Genomic DNA, 24,466 nt, shown 5'->3' with positions numbered 1-24,466 from the left:
AAGTTAGCACTTAGCTCTTTTTCATTTGTGAAACCACAGAAATACCTACAAAAAAGGATCTACTTTACTGCATGCAGATTTTAAATGTTTCACACTGTTTTTAAGTAAACACTTTAAAACATATATTGATTTAGGTATTAAAAAATTTTTCATTAATAAAACATACCTGTTATTTTTGTTCCCTCTTTGGTCTCAGAAGGCACTCCAACACCATATTCATTTTCTCCAGAGACACGGAAGTAGTAAATGGCACCTTCTTGCAAACCAGTCACTTTGTAGGACAAGCGATGGCAGTTGTTTGTCACAGTGACCCATGCTTTTTTGCTAGCTTCTCGTTTTTCAATTACATAGTTCTTTACCGGTGCTCCACCATCATTTTCAGGAACATCCCAAGATAACACAGCAGATTCTTTAGTGACATCTTTTGCTGCAATATTAGATGGTGGGCCAGGAGTGTCAAGAACTTTGACAATTAAAGTCAAGGTGGTAGTGTTCAGGATGTTTTGCAATGTTAATGTGTATTTTCCAGAGTCATTTCTTGTTGCTTTTTCAATAGTAAGAGATGTACAATTACTTGAAGTGTCAATGCTTGCACGTGTACGGAGATCAGTGTCTGCTTTGTTCCATGTTACATTTGGGACTGGTTTGCCTCGGAAAGGAACAGTCATTGTGAACGATCCACCAGCCTTTACAATTAAAGTCTTCCGCATTTCACTGTCAATATCAAAGGCAGGTTCTTCCTCTCTTTCTTTTGCCATCTGAGGTTCTGAGACATCACTTGGTTCACTGACACCCATTTTGTTAATGGATTTCACTCTAAAAACATATTCAGAGCCTGATGTTAATCCGGTTATGGTATATTCTGTGCCTCTTAAATTCTGAATAGCTGTTGTCCAGTCAGTTTCATCAGTTTTCTTGTATTCAACTGTGTATCCTGTTACTGGAGCACCTCCATCAAACAGTGGCTTTGTCCAACTAATTGTGATATTTGACCTTGTAGAATCCATAATCTTGGGTTTAGATGGGGGCGATGGCAAGAAGATTGGATCTTCTGCCTTAATCAATGGTGTGGTTTCACTTGGGAGACTGAGGCCAGCAGCATTTTCTGCATAAACCCGGAATTCATATTCACATCCCTCACGGAGACCTGATGATTTCACTCTTAAATCATAAACTGGCTTTTTGTTTACTCGAATCCATCTTAGGCTGGTTTTCTCACGCCTTTCAATTACATAGCCAGAGATCTCACTGCCTCCATCAGACTCAGGTCTTGCCCAGCACAGAGTTATTGAATCTTTGCTCACACTGGTGATCTCTAAAGATGTAGGTGGACTTGGAACTGTAAATGGGTCTAGGGCTTTGACAGCAATACTTTCTAGGGGTTCACCAACGCCGTATTTGTTAACTCCCATCACTCTGAAAATATACTCATTGCCCTTCAGTAACTTTGTCACTTTACAAGATGTTGTTTTAAGCTCTCCTTCACAAAGTGTCCATGCAATTCTGCTGGTCTCACGTTTTTCCACAATATAATAATCAATATCTGCACCGCCGTTTTCTTGAGGGGGTCCCCATGATAAATGGCACTTTTCAGCAGTAAGGCCATTTATTTCTAATGGACCTGCAGGTGGGCCAGGTCTATCCAGTACTTTGCAATTAATTGCCAAAGATTTTGTTCCGGCAACATTCTGTAATGTTAGTACATACTGTCCTGAATCACCTCGGATACAGTCCTTAATTGTTATTGCAGTAGTGAAATCTGTTGAGACTATTTCAACTCTAGCTTTTCCTTCAAGCTCCTTGCCATCCTTTGTCCATGAAATCACTGGTATTGGCCGTCCTGCAACATCAGCATTGACTTTAAACACTTCTCCAGCTTTCACAACTACAACATCCCTGAATTTGGCATCCATCATAATTCTTGGAGCCTCTACATCATCTTTCACAGTCACAGGTCCAGTTGATTCAGATGGCTGACTGAAGAGTCCAGCAGCATTCTTTGCAATCACACGGAATTCATAACGCTGGTCTTCTGTAAGTCCACCAACATCAAAGTATGTTTCTTGCACATTAGTAAAATTACATTTTAGCCAACGGCCATCTGGTAGTTCTCTGCGCTCAATAATATATCCTGTAACTTTAGCTCCACCATCATATTCTGGTTTAGTCCACTTCAGTGAGACAGATGTTCTTGTAATATTAGTAACTTCTGGCTGACCAGGAGGATCACATGGATCTCTTGCAGCAACTGGTTCACATGCTTTACTGCATTTGCCTATTCCAGCAATGTTTTCTGCATACACACGATATTCATACATCAGTCCTTCATCAAGACCTGTAACTTTCATTTGTGTGTCAGTTATGAGGCTCTTGTTGACTTTTGTCCAAAGAATGCTGCTTCTTTCTTTATGCTCCAAGTGATATCCTAGTACTACGCTCCCTCCATCATTAACTGGTACCTGCCAAGTTACAATCATGAAAGATTTAGTTGCATGTGCCACACGAGGAGTTCCAGGTGGACCTGGAGGCTTAAATGGATACTCTGCCACAACAGAAGGAGAATTAGTGTAAGTGCTTTTCCCGTAGCGGTTTTCTGCACAAACACGGAACTGATATTCAGATCCAGTGGTGAGTCGAGATACCTTAATTGATGTTCTTGCAACTGCTGCAGATACTACGTCCCAGGTTGTTGTGGTAGTATCTCTCTTCTCCACAATGTAATTGCTAATATGACATCCACCATCATATGCTGGAGGTTTCCAAGATAGAGTTACACTATCAGCACTAACTTCATCAATTTTAACATCAGTTGGTGGTCCTGGTCTGTCAAGGACAACTACAGTTAAAGAAGCTGTTGTTGATCCGGCAGTATTTGAAAGCTGTAATTCATAATGTCCCAGATCTTCATTTGAAGCTTCCTTGATGGACAGTGAAGTTAAAGTCTTTGATGTCTGAACATTTACCCTGGTTGTCTCTTTTAAGGGATTCCCATCCTTCTTCCAGGTGACAGTGGGAAGAGGTCGCCCTCTGAATGGAATGTCAATCTTAAGATCATCTCCAGCTTTCACCGTGAATGTGTTAAAAAGCAACTCAACAGATGGCTGGATTTCAATATCTTTGGCAATGACTGGGACACCAAGTTCTCTTGGATCACTTTTTCCTTTTTCGTTAACAGCAATCACTCTGAAACTGTACTCTTCTCCCATACTTAAGCCTGTTATTGTTGCTTCCAGTGTTTTCACCTGTGTACATGCACTCCATTTTGTACTTCCTTTAGTTTGCATTTCTACTACATAACCAGTAATTTTACTACCGCCATCACTCTCTGGCTTTTCCCATTTAATTGAAGCAGAATTGCGAGTCACATCAACAAGAATGACCTTTGAAGGTGGAGAAGGTGGTTCAGACACCTTAATTGGATCAGCAGTTTCTGCTGGTAAACCAGCCCCATATTCATTTACAGCGAGAACACGGAAATAATAACTACATCCTTCTTGTAGCTGAGTAATCTTGAAGGAATTCTTAGTACAGTTGCTAGTAACTGTGGCATATGCCTTTCTTGTGGATTCTCGCTTTTCAACTACATAGTGGGTAATTTTAGCTCCACCATCAATAAGTGGTGGTTCCCAGGCTAATGTTACAAAATCTTTTTTCACTTCTCTGACTGTCAGGTTTAGAGGGGCACTAGGTGTATCAAGCACTCTGACATTAACAAAAGCTGATTTTTTGCCACTGTTGTTCTCTAAAGTAAGATTGTATCTACCACTGTCAAATCTATTGACATTGTCAATGACCAGCATTGTGTAGGAACTGGTGACTTCAATCTGAGCTCGCTCAGTAATTGTTCCTTCTGCTTTCTCCCATTTAACTTCAGGTTCTGGTCTTCCTTTGATGGTGACAAACAGGCGTAAAGTACCACTGGCACGTACAGTGACTACTTTTCGGAGATCTGCATCAAGTTCAATTTCAGGAGGTTCAAGCTTGTCCTCTGCTAAGACAGCACCAGGTATAGTTGCAGGTTCTCCTACTCCTTCTGAGTTGATGGCACATATACGGAAGTTATACTCCTGGTTCTCCTTTAGTTTTGTCACGGTGAACTGTTTTGCTTGTAGGCCTGATGGTGGGGTGCAGGTAGTCCATTCATCAGCTGCAGCCTCTTTTACTTCTACTACATATCCTTTAACTGGAGCACCACCATCATAAATGGGCTTACTCCAGGCAAGGGAAACTGATGACCTGGAAGTGTCTGTAACCTTTGGATTGGTAGGTGGGCCTGGTGGATATAATACATCACAAGCACGATAGAAAATGGATGGCGCACTGGGTTCCCCTACCCCTGCAGCATTTTCAGCAGACACTCTAAATTCATAGAAATGCCCATCAGTTAGACCTGTTACTCTCAATCGCAAGTCTGTCAGCCTTTTCTTATTGCATTTGGTCCACCTGATACCATCTTTGTCTCGTTTTTCAAGTATGTAACCTTCAATTTCAGCTCCCCCATTGTCTTCTGGGCGACCCCATGTTACCACCATAGAATCTTTTGTGATTGCTGAAACTTCAGGTGTTGAAGGAGGACCAGGGGGTTTGTATGGATTACGAGCCACAACTGGTTCAGATTCCAAGGGCTCTCCAATTCCGTATTTATTCACTGCCATAACACGGAAAATGTATTCATTGCCAGGAAGGAGTTTGGTTACTTTGTGGTTAAGAGCCTGGACATCTGTTGCTACTTGTGTCCATGAAAGCCTGCTTGTCTCTCTCTTCTCAATGATATAATGGGAAATATTAGAACCACCATCATGTGAAGGTGGAGACCATGCTAAGTAGCATTTTTCTGCAGTGACACCTGTAACGTTCAAAGGTCCTTCTGGAGGTCCTGGTCTGTCAAGCACTTTTACAGTGATTGGTATAGACTTGGTGCCACCAACATTTTTGAGGTTAAGAGTATAGTGACCTCCATCTACTCTTATACAGTCTTTGACAGTGAGAGTTGTTTTCTCAATGGTAGATTTAATTTCCATTCTTGCAGTTGTTTCTTCAAGGTCTTTACCATCTTTTGACCATGTAACATCAGGAATAGGTTTGCCGTGGATATCAGCTTCAAGAACAAAGGTTTCTCCAGCATGAACAACAATGACATCTCTGTATTTAGGATCCAATGAAGCTCCTGGTGCTTCAATTTCATCCCTGGCAGTAATAGGCCCTGTACTTTCAGATGGTTCACTGAAGCAACCTGCTGCATTTCTTGCAATTACTCTGAATTCATATCGTTGGTTTTCAACAAGACCACTTACTGTAAATTCTGTTTCCAACACATTTGTAAAGCTGGCTTTCATCCAGCGACCATCTGGCAGTTCTTTCTTTTCTACAATATAACCAGTTATTTTGCTTCCACCATCATATTCTGGCTTTTTCCACTTCAGTGTGATATTATTTCTTGTAACAACAATGGCCTCTGGGCGGCCAGGTGGGTCACAAGGATCTCGGGCAACATACAGTTCTGACACTTTGCTGACTTTGCCAATGCCAACAATGTTTTCAGCAGAAACTCTGAACTCATATTCAAGACCTTCTTCAAGGCCATCGGTTTTATATTTGGTGTCCACAATAAGTGACTTGTTCAGTTTTGTCCAAAGAATGCTGTTTTTATCTTTACGCTCAAGGTGGTAGCCAAGAATTTTGCTTCCTCCATCATTAACTGGTTCATGCCATTGTACAATCATATGATCCTTGGATGTTGCTGTAACAAATGGGGTTCCAGGTGGTCCAGGCACCTTGTAGGGGTACTGTACAACAATTGATTTAGAAGCCAAAGGAGAGCTCTTTCCATATCTATTTTCAGCAGAAATCCTGAACTGGTATTCAGTACCTGTTTTAAGTTTTGTTGCTTTGATAGTTGTTCTTGCGACAGTTGCTGACACAATGTTCCATGTGGTAGTGCTTGTGTCACGCTTTTCTACTATATAGTTGCTTATCTGACAGCCACCAGTATAATCAGGTGGATCCCATGATAAAACAACAAAGTCCGCACTAACTTCGTCAAAGCGTACAGGTCCTCGTGGTGGGCCAGGCTTTTCTAATACAATTATGCTCAGGTTCTCTGTTGCTGTACCTGCTGTGTTTGTTGCTGTTACTGTATATTTACCAAAGTCTTCCTTGTTGCTTTCTTTAATATGTAAAATAGTTGATGTTGTTGTATTCTCAATATTTAATCTGGTTGTCTGTTTCAGTGGCTGCTCATCTTTTGTCCAAGTAATAGTAGGTTTGGGTCTACCTATAAATGGTACTTCTACCTTCAGATCTTCTCCAGCCTGTACACTGTATGTATTAAACATCAGTTTGAAACTTGGCTCAATAGTCAAGTCTTTAGCTATCACAGGAATTCCAAGTGCTCTGGGATCACTTTTGCCTTTTTCATTGTAGGCAATCACACGGAACTGATATTCCTGTCCTGAACTCAAACCAGACACCTCTGCATTACATGTTTTGGTCTCACTAACAACACTCCATTTTTCTGATCCTTTAGGCAACATTTCAACAAGGTATCCCAAAATTCTGCTACCTCCATCATGTTCAGGTTTTTCCCATGTAAACGATGCAGTTCTCTGAGTCACATCAGTGAGTGTTACTTTCCCGGGAGGCAGAGGTGGCTCTGAGGCTTTGACAGCATCCCTGGTTTCAACTGGAACACCAATTCCATATTCATTTTCAGCCATAACTCTGAAGTAATAAATTGCTCCTTCTGTAAGATTTTCAACTTTAAAACTTGTCTTGCCACACTTAGCACTTACATTTGCAAATGCCTTCCTGGTTGACTCACGCTTGTCTATTACATAGTTCTTTACCTTTGCACCACCATCAATAATAGGTGGTTCCCAAGATAATACAGCAGAATCCTTCTTTATGTCCTTTACCACTAAATTTTGTGGGGGTCCTGGTGTGTCCAAGACTTTTACTGTAACAAATGCAGATTTAGAACCACTGCTGTTCTCTAACTTAAGGATATACTTTCCAGCATCATTTCTATCACAATTGTCAATTGAAAGTTGTGTGTAGTTTATGCCTTTATCAATCTGAACTTTTTCTGAGAATTCACCTTCTTCTCGGGACCATGTGATATCAGGTGTTGGTCGTCCCCTGAATGGTATGTGAATCCTAGCAGACCCACCAGCTCTGACCACTATGCCTTTCCTTAGCTCTGAATCAATATCAAGTTCTGGAGCTTCAAGTTTGTCTTCTGGTTTAATAGTACCAGGAACTGATGCAGCCTCTCCCACACCAATCTTGTTGAGAGCACACACTCGTAGTTTGTATTCTTGATGTTCAGTTAGCTTTTTGATCTCAAATCGAGTGGCACGTATACCTGTCTGTGGAGTAACAAGGGACCATTCATCTTCATCTGCTTTACAGATTTCTACAAGGTATCCCTGGATTTCACAACCACCATCATAAATAGGTTTACTCCAGCCAAGTGTAACTGAACTTTTGGTGGTATCCACAACATGGGCATTTGTAGGTGGGCCAGGCTTGAACATCGGGTCACAAGCTTTAAAGTACGGAGAAACTTGGCTTGGTTCACCGACTCCAGCAGCATTTTCAGCAGAAACTCTGAATTCATATTCATGATCCTCTGTTAATCCTGTAACTCTTAATCGCAAATCGGTGATTCGGCGTTTATTGCATTTTATCCATCTGATGCCTGCTCGGTCTCTCTTTTCTACAATGTAACCTACGATTTCACTACCTCCATCACTATCTGGCCGGCTCCAGCAGACAGTCATAGAATCCTTGGTGATGTTGGTAATTTCCAAGGCCTTTGGTGGTCCAGGAACCACAAATGGATTTCTCATCATTACTGGCACAGATTCTAATGGCTCACCAACCCCATATTTGTTAACTGCCATGATACGGAAGACATATTCATTTCCTTCCAAGAGCTTTGTGACTTTCAGCATTGTAGGTAAAACCTCTGGAGCAACCACAGTCCATGCCAGGCGGCTAGTTTCTCTCTTCTCTACAATGTAATGAGAAATATCACTTCCCCCATCATGAAGAGGAGGACCCCATGCCAATGAACATTTTTCAGCTGTAACTCCTGTCACTTGGACTGGGCCCTCTGGAGGTCCTGGCCTGTCCAAGACTTTTACGTTTACTGTTACTGTCTTTGTTCCTGCAACATTAGAGGCTTCTAGAATGAACTGTCCACCATCAACTCTAATAGCATCTTTTACAATTATTAATGCACTGAAATCTGTGTTCTTAATTTCATATCTAGCAGTGTCCTCAAGCTCTTTATCTCCTTTGTACCACTTAATGGTTGGTAGTGGCTTTCCATGAACATCGGCCTCTAGTCTGAATGTTTCACCAGCATTTACAACAATAGTTTCTCTGTACTTCGGATCCATTGAAATTCGTGGAAGTTCAACTTCATCCCTTGCTGTTATTGGTCCTGTACTGTCAGAAGGTTTGCTTATTGCACCTGCAGCATTCTTTGCAATTACTCTAAATTCGTATCTTTGGTCTTCAGTAAGTCCTGTTACAGTGAACTGAGTTTCAATGATATTTGTGAAGCTGGCTTTCATCCAGCGACCATCTGGTAAGTCACGTTTCTCTACAATATAACCAGTAACCTTACTTCCACCATCGTATTCAGGTTTGGTCCACTGTAGAGTAATAGCGCTTCTTTTTATTATTATAGCTTCTGGGCGACCTGGAGGATCACATGGATCACGAGCTACATAGCACTCAGAAACTTTACTTGTTCTGCCTACACCAACAATATTTTCTGCAGAAACTCTAAACTCATATTCAATTCCTTCTTCAAGGTTATTTGTCTTAAAACTTGTATCCTGAATAATAGTCTTGTTTACTTTAGTCCACAGAATGCTGTTTTTCTCCTTTCTCTCAAGATGGTAGCCCAGCACTTTACTGCCACCATCATTTATTGGTTCATGCCACTGTACGACCATGGAGTCTTTTGTAACTGTTGTCACAAATGGTGTGCCAGGAGGTCCTGGTTCCTTGTAGGGATACTGTGCTACAACTGGTGCAGAGTCCAGTCCAAAACTCTGTCCATACCTGTTCTCAGCAAATATTCTGAACTGGTATTCTGAACCAGTTTTCAGTTTAGTCACCTTCAGTGTAGTTCTTGCAACAGTAGCTGAAACAGTTTCCCATACAGTGGTTGTTGTATCTCTCTTGTGAACAACATAGTTGGTGATTTGGCAGCCGCCTGTGTATGCTGGGGGATTCCATGATAGGGTAATACTTTCTGCACTTATTTCATCAAACTTCACAGGCCCAACTGGAGGGTCAGGTTTGTCTAGAGTAATGATTTCAACAGTGGCAGACTTTTGCCCAACAACATTAGCCACAGTGATTTCGTAAGTGCCACTGTCTTCTTTGCTGGTTTCCTTAAGGTTCAATATAGTGAGATCAGCTGAATCGCTAACATTGACTCTTGTTGTCTGCCGTAATGGCTGGCCATCTTTTACCCAGGTAACAGTTGGTTTAGGTCGACCTGCAATTGGTATTTCTACTTTCAGGTCCTGTCCCACCTGAACACTGTAACTGTGGAAAGCAGGTCTTACATCAGGTTCAATCACCAAGTCTTTGGCAACTATTGGAACTGCAAGTGCTCTAGGATCACTCTTGCCCTTTTCATTTACTGCCATTACTCTAAAAAGATATTCTTCCCCTTGAGTTAGATTAGTAACAACTGCTTCAAGTGTTTTAACACGAGCACACTCTGACCACTTCTCACTACCCTTTGCTTGCATTTCAACAATATATTGTATGATTTTGCTACCACCATCATGTTCAGGTTTTGCCCAGCTCAGTGAGACACTGTTTCTTGTGACATCATCCACTGTTATTTTCCCAGGAGGCTGTGGAACTTCAGCAACTTTAATTGGGTCACTGGTTTCTGCAGGGAGGCCAATTCCATATTCATTCTCAGCAGAGACTCTGAAGAAGTAATAGCAGCCCTCCTGAAGTTGATCTACTTTCCATGAAGTCTTGTGGCAGTTTGTTACAACAGCTGCATATGCTTTTCTTGTTGCTTCACGCTTTTCAATAATGAAATTCTTTATTTTTGCTCCACCATCCAAGAGAGGAGGCTCCCATGAAAGCGAAACAGAGTCTTTAGTGACCTCTCTGATTTTTAAATTAACAGGTGCACTTGGGGTATCCAGTACTCTTACACTGACAAAGGCAGACTTTGTTCCACTGCTGTTTTCCAAGGTCAGAGTATACTTTCCAGAATCAAATCTGTTAACATTATCTAGCACAAGGGAAGTAAAGCTACTAGTGGTATCAATAATAGCTGCCTCTCTGATGTCACCCTCTACTTTACCCCATTTTACTTCAGGTGTTGGACGACCTCTGATGGGAACAAACAATCTTAAGGAACCTCCTGCCCTCACATTTACAATCTTCCTTAATTCCATGTCCAGGTCAAGGTCTGGTGCCTCCATCTTTTCTTCTACAATAACAGAACCAGGAACGTCTGCATGGTCTCCAACTCCTGCTTTGTTAACTGCGCATATGCGGAATTTGTATTCGTGTTTTTCCACTAATTTTTCTACTTCCATATGAGTACTCTTAATTCCAGTTGGAGGGGTACAAATGGCCCATTCACCATCACTTACATCACATTTTTCCACAATGTATCCCTGAATTTCAGAGCCACCATCATAAATAGGTTTACCCCATGAAAGAAAAACTGAAGATCTTGTAACATCTGTAACTTTGGGATTATTGGGAGGACCTGGCTTGAAAATAGGATCACATGCTTTGTAGTAAGCAGAGGGTGGACTTGGCTCACTAAGACCAGCAGCATTTTCAGCTGAAACTCTGTACTCATAATCATGATTTTCTATAAGACCAGTCACTCTGTATCGCAGTTCACTTATCAGGCGTTTGTTACATCTTGTCCAGCGAATACCTTCCTTATCTCGTTTTTCAAGGACGTAGCCTAGGATTTCACTGCCTCCATCTGAGGCTGGCCTTTCCCATACAACGATCATAGAATCCTTGGTAACTGCTGTAACTTCTGGAGCCTTTGGAGGAAGTGGCACTACAAACGGGTTCTTTGCAACTACTGGGTCAGACTCAAGAGGCTCACCAACACCGTATTTATTTACTGCCACGATGCGGAAAACATACTCATTTCCTTCTAGAAGTTTTGTAACTTTGCAACTCAGGGTTTGCACATTTGAGTCAACGATGGTCCACACCAAGCGACTGGTTTCCCTTTTTTCTACAACGTAGTGTGAAATATCACTACCACCATCTTGTAGCGGAGGTTTCCATGACAGTGTACATTTTTCAGCTGTCACACCTGTAATCTCAACAGGTCCTTCTGGTGGTCCAGGTCTATCAAGAACTTTGACGTTAACAGGAACCTTCTTTTCACCTGCAACATTCTTTGCCAGTAGTACATACTGCCCACTGTCAACTCTTGTGGCTTCCTTCACACTAAGGCTTGTTGCAAAATCAGTACTTTTTATTTCCATATGAGCAGTGCTTGTCAGCTCACGATCACCTTTTAACCACTGAATGGAAGGTATTGGTTTGCCATGAACATCAGCATCAAGCTTGAATGACTCACCAGCATGCACTACAATAGTGTCTCTGAATTTTGGATCCATACTTATTTGAGGTGGTTCTACTTCATCTCTTGCTGTAATTGCCCCTGAGCTCTCAGATGGGTCACTGAAAATGCCTGCAGCATTTCGTGCTATAACACGGAACTCGTATCTCTGGTTTTCAACTAGACCAGTTACTTCAAATTGAGTATCAATGACATTTGTAAAGCTTGCTTTCATCCAACGGCCATCAGGTAATTCCTTCTTTTCAACAACATAGCCCGTGATCTTACTTCCACCATCATATATAGGTTTCTTCCACTGAAGTGTTACTGAGCTTCTTGTGACAATTACAGGTTCTGGACGGCCTGGAGGGTCACACGGGTCACGTGCAGTGTAGCATTCAGATCCTCTACTTGCCTTTCCAATTCCCACTATATTTTCTGCATAGACTCTGAATTCATATTCAAGACCTTCCTCAAGGCCAGTTGTCTTAAATTTGGTATCTGGAATAGGTGTTTTATTCAGTTTAGCCCACAGAATGCTGTTTCTTTCTTTGCGCTCCAAGTGATACCCAATGATCCTGCTACCGCCATCATTGACTGGTTCATTCCATTGTACCACCATGCTGTCCTTTGAGACATTTGTTACAAAAGGAGTTCCAGGTGGGCCGGGAACTTTAAATGGGTATTGGGCTACAATTGACTCTGAAGTGAGATATGTACTCTTCCCGTATCTGTTCTCAGCTGCGATTCTGAACTGATATTCACAGCCAGTCTTTAAACGACATGCTTTTATAGTTGTTCTCGCAACAGTAGCTGACACAATGTGCCAAGTAGTGGTGGAAGTGTCTCTTCTCTCTACAATGTAATTATTGATAGAGCTACCACCATCATACTTGGGTGGTTCCCAGGAAATGGTAATACTATCTGCTGTTACTTCATCTACTTTTACTGGTCCAGTTGGAGGTCCTGGTTTGTCAAGGACAACAATATTTAGGTTCTCAGTTGCTTCACCAGCAGAGTTTGTAAGCTTAACTAAATATGTTCCCACATCTTCTCTGCATGCTTCTTTTATTGTTAATACTGTGTTGTTTTCTGAGCTTTCTGCATTTACTCTTGTAGTCTGCTTCAATGCCACATTATCTTTCTGCCAAAGTACTGCCGGTTTGGGCCGACCAACGAAAGGAACATCAACCTTTAAGTCCTCTCCTGCTAGAACACTGAAAGTGGTAAAGAGTAGTTTGAAAGCTGGTGGGATCACAAGATCTTTTGCAACAACTGGTATACCCAGCTGGCGAGGATCACTGATGCCTTTCTCATTCTGGGCTGAAACACGGAAGGTGTATTCTTCACCTTGGATCAATCCCGTGATAGTGGCTTCAGTAACTTTTACTGTAGCACAGGTTGACCACTTTTCACTGCCTTTGCTCTGCATTTCTACAATATAGCCAAGAATTCTGCTACCACCATCATGTTCGGGTTTTTCCCAAGATAAGGATACGCTATTTCTTGTCACATCCAACAAAGTTATTTTCCCTGGTGGAAGTGGTCTTTCTGATACTTTTATGGATTCCGAAGTTTCAACTGGAAGGCCTATTCCATACTCATTTTCAGCTAGGACTCTGAAGTAGTAATTGCAGCCTTCTTGCAGTGAATCAACTTTCCAGCTGGTCTTGTGGCAATTGGCATTAACAGTTGAATAAGCTTTTCTTGTTGATTCACGCTTTTCAACAATGTAATTTTTTATTTTAGAGCCACCATCTATGAGAGGAGGCTCCCATGTCAGTGTAACTGAAGATTTTGTAACTTCTTTTATTTTCAAATCTTGAGGTGCCCCTGGAGTATCAAGAACTCTGACATTCACAAATGCTGACTTACTACCTGAGCTGTTTTCAACTGTCAGTATGTATTTGCCACTATCAAATCTATTTACGTTTTCAACAATAAGTAAAGTGTAAGAGCTTGTTGATTCAATGCTAGCTCTATCCAAAGATTCCCCATGTTCTCTTGCCCATTTTACTTCAGGTGCTGGTCTTCCTTTAATTGGGACAAAGAGTCTTAGAGTACAGCAAGCTCTAATAGTTACAACTTTACGTAGTTCTGCATCAAGTTCAATCTCTGGAGGTAGCATCCTTTCTTCAGCTTTTGGAGTGCCAGGAACAAGAGCAGGTTCCCCAAGACCTTCAGAGTTCATAGCATATATCCGTATTTTATACTCTTGATTTTCTTTCAAGTCAGTGATGGTAAATGAAGTGGCCTTTAGACCCATTGGTGGAGTTACAATCTTCCACTCATCTTCTTCAGGTAATGCGATCTCAACCATGTAACCTGTGATCTCTGAACCACCATCATATATTGGTTTGTTCCATGCTATTGTAATTGAGGACTTGCTGCTATCCAAAACACGAGGATTACCTGGGGGACCAGGCTTAAATACAGTATCACAGGCTTTATAGAACGGACTGGTTGGGCTTGGCTCACTGACACCAGCAGCATTTTCTGCCATGACTCTGTATTCATATTCATGGCCTTCCGTCAGTCCAGACACTTTAAAGCGTAAGTCAGTAACAACCCTTTTGTTACATTTCACCCACCGTAGACCCGTCTTGTCTCGACGTTCCACAATATAGTTAGTTATTGGGCTACCACCATCAGAATCAGGATGGCCCCAACAGACTACCATAGAATCCTTTGTAATTGCTGTAACTTCAGGTGTTTTAGGTGGATCAGGTGGAACATAAGGATTTACTGCAAGAATGGGCTCTGATTCCAGAGGCTCACCAACTCCATATTTGTTAACAGCCATAACTCGGAATACGTACTCATTGCCCTTCAACAGTTTAGTAACCTTCAGTTTAGTCACTGGAACTTCTGTGGCTACAGCTGTCCATGCCAATCTACTTGTTTCACGTTTTTCAACCACATAATGGTCAATCTTTGCTCCTCCATCATCCAGTGGGGGTAGCCATGACAGCACACATTTTTCTGCAGTGACTTCAGACACAGCCAAAGGCCCTTCTGGGGGACCAGGTCTATCAAGAACTTTCACATTGAAGATATGCTTGGCAAATCCACCAGGGTTTGTTGCAGTAAGTGTATAAGCACCACCATCTCTTCTTGAGGAATCTTTATTGATGAGAATGGTAGAGAAATCTGCTATTTTTATTTCTAATTTTGCTGTGTCTTCAAGTTCTTTTTCTCCCTTTGTCCATGTCATAGTTGGTGGAGGGCGACCTGAAACATCAGCCTCAAGTCTGAAAACTTCACCTGCTTTCAGCACTATGGTGTCCTTGTATTTAGCATCTACTTTTATCCTTGGTGCTTCAATGTCATCTCTGCAAGTGATTGCATCTGATGGCTCTGAGGGCTGACTAACAGCTCCAGCAGCATTCCTAGCAATCACACGGAATTCATAGGCAGCATCTTCTGTCAAACCACTTACAGTGAATTCAGTCTCTAGTATATTGCTGAAGTTAGCCTTCAGCCAACGGCCATTAGGAAGGTCTCTTTTTTCAACAGTGTAGCCAGTTATCTTAAAACCTCCATTATATTCTGGTTTAGTCCACTTCAGTGTAACTGCATGTCTTGTAATGTTCAGAGGTATTGGCTTACCAGGTGGATCTATTGGGTCCAGGGCAAACACAGGCTCAGATGGCTTGCTTGGCTTACTCTTCCCAGCCAGATTTTGTGCTATAACACGGAATTCGTATGCAATGCCATCTGTAAGTCCAGTTGATTTAAAGATATTGCCTGACACCAACATTTTACTCACAGTCTGCCAAACAATGCTATTTCGCTCCTTTCTTTCAATGTGATATCCCAGTATGGGGCTTCCACCATCAGTAACTGGCTCATTCCAGCTGATAGTCATGGTTTCTTTGGTGACTGCAATCACCTGAGGAGTGCCAGGAGGCCCAGGTACCTTGAATGGGTAGTTGGCAACTACAGACTCTGAAGTGATGGCTGGACCAATTCCATATCTGTTTTGAGCTTTAACGCGGAACTGATACTCAACTCCAGTAGTAAGACGAGTGGCTTTAAACATAGTACGTATCACTGTAGTTGCCAATTCAGTCCACGTGGTACTGTCAGTCTGACGCATTTCTACAACATAGTTACTTATTGGTACACCACCATCATTCAAAGGCGGCTCCCACGAGAATGTTAGGAAATCACATGAAATTTCTTCAAATTTGATTGGTCCAGTAGGTGGTCCAGGAATGTCATGAACCTGAACTGTGATTACTTCACTAACTTCTCCAACAATATTTTTAGCTGAGAGTGGATATTGACCACTATCACTTCGAACACATTCATTGATGGTCAGTATAGTGGCAGTTGCAGTATTTTCATAATTTACCCTTTGTGTTTGCTTAAGTACCTGGTCTTCTTTCTTCCAAGTCACAGTAGGCCTTGGACGACCAAGTACAGGGATTTCAATCTTGATATTGTCACCAGCTTTGGCAATGACTGTTTTCTGGTAAAGACCACGGAGGTCAAACTCTGGTAGCATTGTTTGCTCCTTGATAATGACTGGTCTGCTTTCTCTTGGGGCACTTCTTCCAGCACTGTTAACTGCCATAACCTGGAAAGTATACTCTTCATTTTCAGTTAGATTCTTTACTACACAGTCCAGTGTTTTTACAGTGGTGATGTGTGCCCACTGGTTGGTTCCTTTTCTCTGTGCTTCAATTACATACCCAGTGATCTTGCTGCCACCATCGTGTTCTGGTTTTGGCCAAGCTAGGCTAACTGAGTTCCGTGTTACATCCATAATATTAAGGCTCTCAGGTGGGGATGGGGCCTCAGAAGCTTTTACTGGTTCTGTAGTTTCAGCTGGTTCACCAATACCATACTCATTTTCAGCCAGTACTCTGAAATAGTATTCAGACCCCTCAGCCAAATTAGGAACCCTGAAGGAACACTTCTGGCAGTTGGTCGTGACTGTTGCATATGCCTTCCGAGTTGATTCACGTTTCTCAACAATATAGTTTGTTATACGAGAACCTCCATCTACCAGAGGCATATCCCATTGGAGGGTGATGCTGTCTTTGGTTATTTCTCTAGGCTTAAGGTTTATTGGTGGACCTGGTGTATCCAAGACTTTTACATTCACAAAGCCAGTCTTCTTACCAGCAGCATTTTCAAGAGTCATAACATATTTTCCTGCATCGTATCTGGTGCACTCTGTGACAATCAAGAGTGTAAAAGAGTCGGTGTTTTCAATACTGGCACGTCCTTTAAGTGAAACATCATCTTTTGTCCATGTAACTTCTGGAGTTGGACGCCCTTTAATTGGTACAAAAATCCGAATAGTTAATCCAGCTCTAACAACAAGCGTTCTTCTTAGCTCAGCATCTAGTTCAAAGTCAGGAATCTCTTCTCGGTCTTTGATTTCCACACTTGGAATTATTGCTGGTTCACCGACACCTGCAGCATTCATGGCAGAGATTCTGAAATTATACTTTGCCCCTGTCTGCAGATGAGCTACAACAAACTGAGTAATTCTTAAAGCAGTTCCTATTGTGTCTTTCACCCATTCATCTTCTCCTTCTTTTTGATGCTCCACTATATAACCAGTGATGTCAAGGCCACCATCATAGTGAGGCTTGCCCCAGGCCAAAGATGCACTTGTCTTTGTGGTATCAGTCACTCTTGGATTTGAAGGTGGACCTGGTGGGTCTGAAAAGCAAGTAAAAGATAAAATATTACATTACAGCAAAAGTCATTCTTATGCTCCCTGCCCATCCCACCCACCCACAAAAGAAAAAGCATGATACTAACATGCAACATCTTTGCAAAGGACTGAGTTTGAAGTATCGCTTGGTGGTCCAACTCCTGCCCTGTTTTCTGCACTGACACGGAATTCATATTCATTTCCTTCCAGAAGACCAGTTACTTTGCATCTAAGATCTGAAACTGGTTTCTTTGTTGCTCTAACCCATCTTAAACCTTTCTTTTCTCTTCGCTCCACATAGTAACCTGTGATTTCACTTCCACCATCATCGACTGGCCTTTTCCAGGTAACTGTGACAGTATTTTTTGTCACATTTGTTACTTCTGGTTTTCCAGGAGGGCCTGGAGGACCTGTTCAAGAAGAAAAAAACAGAGTTAAACCAAATATCAAGCCTTTAGAAATTAACAAAAACACACTGAAATCTCTTAGCTTGTTCTACTTACCAAATCTATCCACCATTTTAACAGGTTCTGATTGTACTGGTTCACCCTGGCCATACTGATTTACTGCTGAGACACGGAAAACATATTCATTTCCCTGAATGAGCTTGGTAACAACATGCCTGCAGCTCTCAATGTTTTCAGCAACCAATGTCCAGAGCAGTCGACTAGTTTCTCTCTTTTCAAGAACATATGATTTGACTGGTGATCCACCATCTTCTGCAGGAGGTGTCCATGTAAGGGTGGCTTTTTCTGCTGAAACATTGCTGATCTCAATAGGCCCTGGAGGTCCTGGAATATCTAAAACTTTCACATGTACACTCTCCTGCTTAGTGCCAAAAGGATTGGTTGCAGTGATTGTATATTCTCCAGAATCTTTTCTGGCTGCATATTTGATACTAAGAGTAGAAGAAGTTGGTTTGGTTTCAATATGCACAAGCTCTGAAGGTCTGAAATCTTTTCCGGCTTTTGACCATGCTGAAGTTGGAGGTGGTTTGCCACGGATACTAATAGCAGACAATGTGATGGTGTCTCCTGCTTTTACTGTTAAACCTTCCTTCAAAGGAGGATCCAGAACAATGCTTGGTGCCTCTGTCAAAACAAAGACAAAAAATCCCGATTGTTACAAGAATACAGGGATAAGAAACAAAAGAGAATGGTATTAATTATTCAAGTAAAATTCCACCTTTTCAATGCCATCTACGTACCATACTCATCCTTGCATATTATGGTTCCTGTGGACTCAGATGGAGGACTGATAGCTCCAGCAGTGTTCTTTGCTCTAATTCTGAACTCATATTTGGAGCCTTCAATAAGATCAGTTACAGTAAATGCACAGTCTGGAACATTCACGTGATTAGCTTTCATCCAAGTCTTTTTGGGTAAATCACGCTTTTCAACAATATAGCCAGTTAATTTATGTCCACCATCATATTTTGGTTCTGTCCAAATGAGTGTTACTGAGTTCCTGGTTACATTGATAACTTCAGGTTTCCCAGGAGGATCTAGAAGAAAAAACAATAAATTGCAGACAAACAAAATATATTTCAAACTTCAGAATGCTCCTTTTTATTCTCCTGATTACTTACCAATAGGATCAAGTGCCACAACTGGTTCAGATGGAAGACTTGGTTTACCTACTCCAGCTATATTAATTGCCATTACTCTGAATTCATATTCCAGACCTTCAGTTAGCCCTGTCACTCTGAACTCTTTCATTCTTATTGGCGTTTGATTTGCTCTCTTCCACAGAAGACTATTTCTTTCTTTAACTTCAATGTGATAACCTAGAAGACAAACGATGAGATGAAAATATGGGGGGGCTTCCAGAAACATTAATTTCTCAGAGCATTGTGGAACATCATACTGCCTGTATTGCACATTGCATATTTGTTGTGCAAGAGAAGCACTGAAAACCAAATTAAGAAATGGATGTGGACATACATGACAGATGTATGTAATTGCAATGGTAAGATGTTTGTAAATGCAAATTGCTAATTTTATAAACCCAAGTATTGTCTCATACAGGTCAGTTTGGTTTTATTTCTTTAGATATTTTGGCTCTGAGCAAAGATATTGTTTCTCAATTAGTGTTTTCCCAACATTTGAGTTATTTATTTTTTTAAATAGGAAGTAAACCAGTGAAATCAGTCAATTAATCAGTCAATCAATCAATCAATCAATCACTCAATTTGGCACATAAACACTTGTTACTTTTATCTTACTGTTTGACAGAGAAAAAGGACTACTAAGAACTGAAATACTAGGGAGGTTTTGGGGGATGTACCTGTGATTGGTGAACCTCCAGTTCTTCTGGGATCAGTCCAAGTTAAAGCTACAGACTCATGCCGAACAGCAACAATATTGGGAGGTGGAGGAGCATCTGGGACATCTAAACAATATTGAAAAAATGCAATTATGTTAAAAATTATTATCACCTCTTAAATAAATTTTTAGATTTCAAAAATGATAATGGATACTTACCAAATGGATGTTTTGCAATGACAGGCTCTGATTTAAGACCTTCCCCTACTCCATATTTATTTTCAGCCCTGATCCTGAATGTATATTCATTTCCTTCATGAAGTCTTGTAACTCTAAATGTGGTTTTCTGGACTGCAGAGGCACAAGTCACCCACTTATTGTTTACATTATCTCTTTTCTCTAGAACATAGTTAGTGATTTCTGAACCACCATCATCTTTTGGAGGGCCCCACTTTAAGGTCATGGCATCAGCTGTAACTTCATCAAATTTCACTGGGCCTGTAGGTATGCCAGGTTTGCCAACAACTTTCACAAAAATAGTGCCTTCCTTGCTGCCAGCAACATTCTTCAGAGTTATTGTGTATTTTCCAGCATCAGCTTTCTGGCAGTCATGTACTACAAGGGTGGTGTTAACTGCTGTTGATTCAAAAGCAACTCTTCCACTCTCAGTAATTGCCTGGTCTTCATCCTTCTTCCAGGTTACAGTTGGGACAGGCTTGCCTTTCATAGGGATTTTAAGACGGAAATTGCTACCCTCTTTAGCTGTATAGCACAAATCAGGTAGATCTCTTAAGTCAAGGTCAGGGGCCGCTGTAAAAAATGAAGGAAAACAATTATTCCACCATGCATAAACTCTGTGGTAAAATTAAGATGATGTTTTAAAGGTGTCTTGTTTCTATATATACACAGTAGTGATACAATGCATAAAATACAATTATACTATGGGTAAGTAAATTTAAAAAAAAAAAATTATGGATAAGTAAAGCATTGAATTAATGATCTTGCTTCTCACCAACATCATCTTTTGCTACAATTGTGATCTCTGATGGAGTTCCATATCCAGCATCATTTTGGGCCCTCACTCTAAAAGTGTATTCTTGTCCTTCTTTTAAGTCTCTCATTGAATAATGGAGGTTCTTCCCCCGCATGATTTCTTGCCATTTATCTTCACCAACCAGGAGCTCAACAATATATGCAGAAATACGGCTTCCACCATCACTGATAGGTTTCTTCCATACCAAGTTGCACGAGGATTTTGTTACAACTGAAGCTTTTAGATCCACAACTGGACCAGGTGTTTCTAGAAGGAAGAAAAGCACAGTAAGTGTCCATTCAAGCTAAAAATAAGAATTATTTGAATTTAAAAAATAGGTTAAAAGGATTCATTTTTCGTACCAGAAGCTTTGACAGCATCACGAGTTTCACAAGGATCACCAATACCATATTCATTTTCAGCAAAAACTCTGAAGAAGTAAGATTTGCCTTCTTCTAAGTTACTTATCCTGTAGCTTGTCTTTGGACATTCTGTTGTTACTGTGGACCATGATTTTCTTTCTGCATCACGTTTCTCAACAACATAATTTTTGACTGGACTGCCCCCATCTACTACAGGAGGTTCCCATGTAATGAAGGCAGAATCTTTAGATGCTTCTTTTACAATCAGGTTAATGGGTGGGCCTGGAGTATCTGGATAAACACAATACCAGCATATTTGATTTAGTAACAAAATTTAAAAAATCAGCTGAAAAGTTAACCAATATATTATAATGGGGAAAGCCCTGAGACTTACCAAGTACTTTTACAACAATAGTGTATGCCTTTTTGCCACAGATGTTCTCCAGACTGAGGACATATTTTCCAGCATCATATTTATTTACATTTTCACAACGCAGGAAGGTATCAAAATCAGTTGACTTGATGTCTAATCCTTGTCTATCTCTTAGGTTGGCACCCACTTTAGACCATGAAATCTTAGGAGGTGGACGTCCTCTTACTGGCACGTAAAGTCTCATAGTGACTCCAGCACGCAACACAAGGACTTTCCTTAGCTCTGCATCAAGTTCTCCTTCAGGTGGAACTGTGTTTAACAGAAAAACCCATGTAATTAAAGCATCATCGTTAAGACTATCACAAAAGTTACTGTGACAAAAATTCTCTTTTTACTGGCATTTCACTAGACTAACCAACTTTGCATGCCTATGATGATGTTAATAAGTGCCTGACTCTTGTTTGAAGGTAATTTGCAAATATGCCACTTTTTTTCACTGATTTCACCTTGCTTTTTTCTGCCTTTACACCATTTATGTCAGAAAGGCTCCTAGTTTCTGTAGAATTCAAAGGAGTTTCAGAGCCTCCTGGACTCTACTGCTTTTCTTGAACTAAGACAGTTTTGTGAAGCAATGGTTTTGTACGTACAGCAAAATGCATACAAAAGCTAGCATATCTCTTAAGGAGTAAGTGTCATACAATCAAAGAGTGTCACACAGCTGCTTAGAATAGCTATCTTGGTTTCAAATAATTTAGAAGATATTATGATGATGGAAAGTTTTAAGAAAGATGAGAGATCTGAAAATTCTAATTTTAGGATTAGAAAAAGAAAAAAATCTTGAAGATCTTGAAGTAGGAGGCAGAAGGCTATAAAGCATACAAATGAAAAAAGCAGACACCAGCCAAATCTACTCTGTTCCTTACTGCCCTGTTTTCTTCCAAATTAGCCACTTTTAGCCCACATCTTTGAGTAAAAACATATTCCAAATTAATCTGCACCTGAGACCTTTGACAAAGTGTGTCTTTGAAACTCATCTCATTAATTAAAGCAAAAATCAACAAGGCAATTTGTTTTCAGTGAACATACTTAAAATGTCTTTGGCAGTGTGTTTATCAGGAACATCACTTGGATCGCTGTATCCAATCTTATTGACAGCATAAACACGGAACTGGTACTCAGTATCTTCCATCAGCCCTGTCACCACAAATTGCGTAGCCTGTAAATTCTTTGGTAGATTGCATCTGACCCAGTTGTCTGTGTCAGCTCTTTTTGATTCCACCAGATAACCAATAATAGGGCTTCCTCCATCATATGCTGGTTTGCTCCATGACAGGCTTATCGAATTACGAGTAGTATCAACCACCTTCGGGAAAGCAGGTGGGCCAGGAGGATCTGGGAATTAAAACAACATAAAGTTAGCATACCGAATGCTGCATGATAGTGTTTGGAAATAATAATGGAAAATATCTGAGACTTTTAGCTTACATTGAGGATCACGAGCATACACTGCTTTAGATGGTGCACTAGGCTTGCCAGGTCCAGCCTTATTCAGTGCTATCACCCGGAACTCATATTCTGTTCCTTCTTGAAGTCCAGTAGCTTTAACAGTTCTTTCAATGACAGGCTTTCTGGTTACTTTTGTCCAGTTAAGAGCCTTAGTTTCACGCTTCTCAAGTATATAACCAGTTATTGGGGATCCACCATCACTAGCCGGTGGCTTCCAGCTAACAGTCATAAAGTCTTTTGTTACATTGCTAATTACTGGTGGATCGCAAGGTCCGGGTACATCTGTGGAGATTTATTTGAAAATTATGTTCACATCTGTAAGAGTAGACAAAAAAGCAGTGACTAATGAAACTATTCCACAAAACACTTACCATATGGATTCTTAGCAACTGCTGGTTCAGTTAAGATAGGGTCTCCAACACCATATTTGTTTTCAGCACAAATACGGAACTGATACTCATGTCCTTCTATCAGTTTCTCCACTGTGCAGCTTGTAATTGGTACATTGGCACTGACTTGGGCCCAGTTAGGTCTGCTTGTTTCACGCTTGTCTACAATGTAGTTGGTAATTTCTGAACCTCCATCTTCCAGAGGAGGCTCCCAAGAAAGCATTGCACGATCTGCATACATATGTTTGATTTTGACGGAGGCTGGTGGGCCAGGCTTATCTAGAACAATTAACATCACATTGTTAGAGTTCTATATCTTGCTATACCATTTAATTATAAATGTATTTATTAACAGACAGTTTATCTTACCAAGTACTTTAAGCCTAATGGTTGCTGACTTTGATCCACTTGCATTTTCAGCAGTAATAGTGTAGTCTCCCGTTTGCTTCCTGTTAACACTGAACAACTCAACTGTAGCAAGATTTCTCTTTGTGGTGATCTTAACACCTTCAGATGGCTTTAAAACTTCTCCTTCTTTCTTCCAGGTTATTGTTGGCATTGGCTTGCCATACACATTTGCCTCCAGACGTACATTAGTTCCAGCTTTTACTGTAAGCTGTGATTGCATAGACAGATCCAGCTCTATTCGGGGAGGAACTGAAAGGAAAGAGTACAAGAGTCAGTCCATCAGTTAGTTCAAGAGTAAGAGATAAATGTCTCATTCTTCAAGAGTGTTAATTCCCAACATGCATAGACCCTTAACAGAGTTCATAAATGCTTTTACATTCCTTACCATTTTCTGGATGAATGGTCACTGGATCAGAAGGCTCTGAAGGTCGGCTAATGTTAACTGCTGTCTTGGCAATTGCTCTAAATTGGTACTGAGCATTTTCTTCCAAACCAGTCACAGTGTACTCTTCTAGGGGTATTTGATGTGGAGTTGTATTGCATCGAACCCACTTATCACCAGGTAATTTGCAAGCTTCCACAAAGTAGCCAATAAGTTTGCTACCACCATCATGCTTTGGTCTTGTCCATACCAGTGATGCGGTACTCTTAGTGACATCAATAACTTCAGGTTTTCCAGGGGGATCTGTGGCAAATAAAAACATTTTATAGTATACTTTTCCAAAAAGGAGTTAACACATTAAAAAATGGCTTTAATGTTACTGGATTCTATTTACTGCATACTTAGTGCACTGAGAGTGAAGTCATAGTAAACACGAAAATATAAACAGAAGGGCAAGCTGGAGATCATAATGAGTTGCAGAT

At 40.8% G+C, this 24,466-nt stretch overlaps 1 protein-coding gene across 1 annotated transcript in view; it reads right to left on the bottom strand.

Annotated features, from left to right (window-relative positions):
* Nucleotides 1-24,466, bottom strand: part of TTN (titin) — a 241,675-nt gene that overhangs the window by 28,482 nt on the left and 188,727 nt on the right. The window contains exons 262-276 of the mRNA XM_085065641.1: nt 23,988-24,287; nt 23,564-23,851; nt 23,177-23,473; nt 22,785-23,087; nt 22,386-22,691; nt 21,321-21,608; nt 20,927-21,217; nt 20,544-20,831; nt 19,751-20,341; nt 19,554-19,658; nt 18,856-19,053; nt 18,475-18,771; nt 17,771-18,358; nt 17,375-17,677; nt 167-17,272 (exon numbers count right to left, since the gene is read on the bottom strand). Coding sequence (XP_084921767.1) covers nt 167-17,272; nt 17,375-17,677; nt 17,771-18,358; nt 18,475-18,771; nt 18,856-19,053; nt 19,554-19,658; nt 19,751-20,341; nt 20,544-20,831; nt 20,927-21,217; nt 21,321-21,608; nt 22,386-22,691; nt 22,785-23,087; nt 23,177-23,473; nt 23,564-23,851; nt 23,988-24,287 — 21,549 coding nt within the window. The remainder of the gene's footprint in view (nt 1-166; nt 17,273-17,374; nt 17,678-17,770; nt 18,359-18,474; nt 18,772-18,855; nt 19,054-19,553; nt 19,659-19,750; nt 20,342-20,543; nt 20,832-20,926; nt 21,218-21,320; nt 21,609-22,385; nt 22,692-22,784; nt 23,088-23,176; nt 23,474-23,563; nt 23,852-23,987; nt 24,288-24,466) is intronic.

The sequence above is a fragment of the Lichenostomus cassidix genome, chromosome 7 (genome assembly GCF_008360975.1).
Source record: "Lichenostomus cassidix isolate B80296 chromosome 7, HeHo_3.0, whole genome shotgun sequence".
Taxonomy (NCBI): domain Eukaryota; kingdom Metazoa; phylum Chordata; class Aves; order Passeriformes; family Meliphagidae; genus Lichenostomus; species Lichenostomus cassidix.
This window is presented reverse-complemented; position numbering and strand designations above follow the sequence as displayed.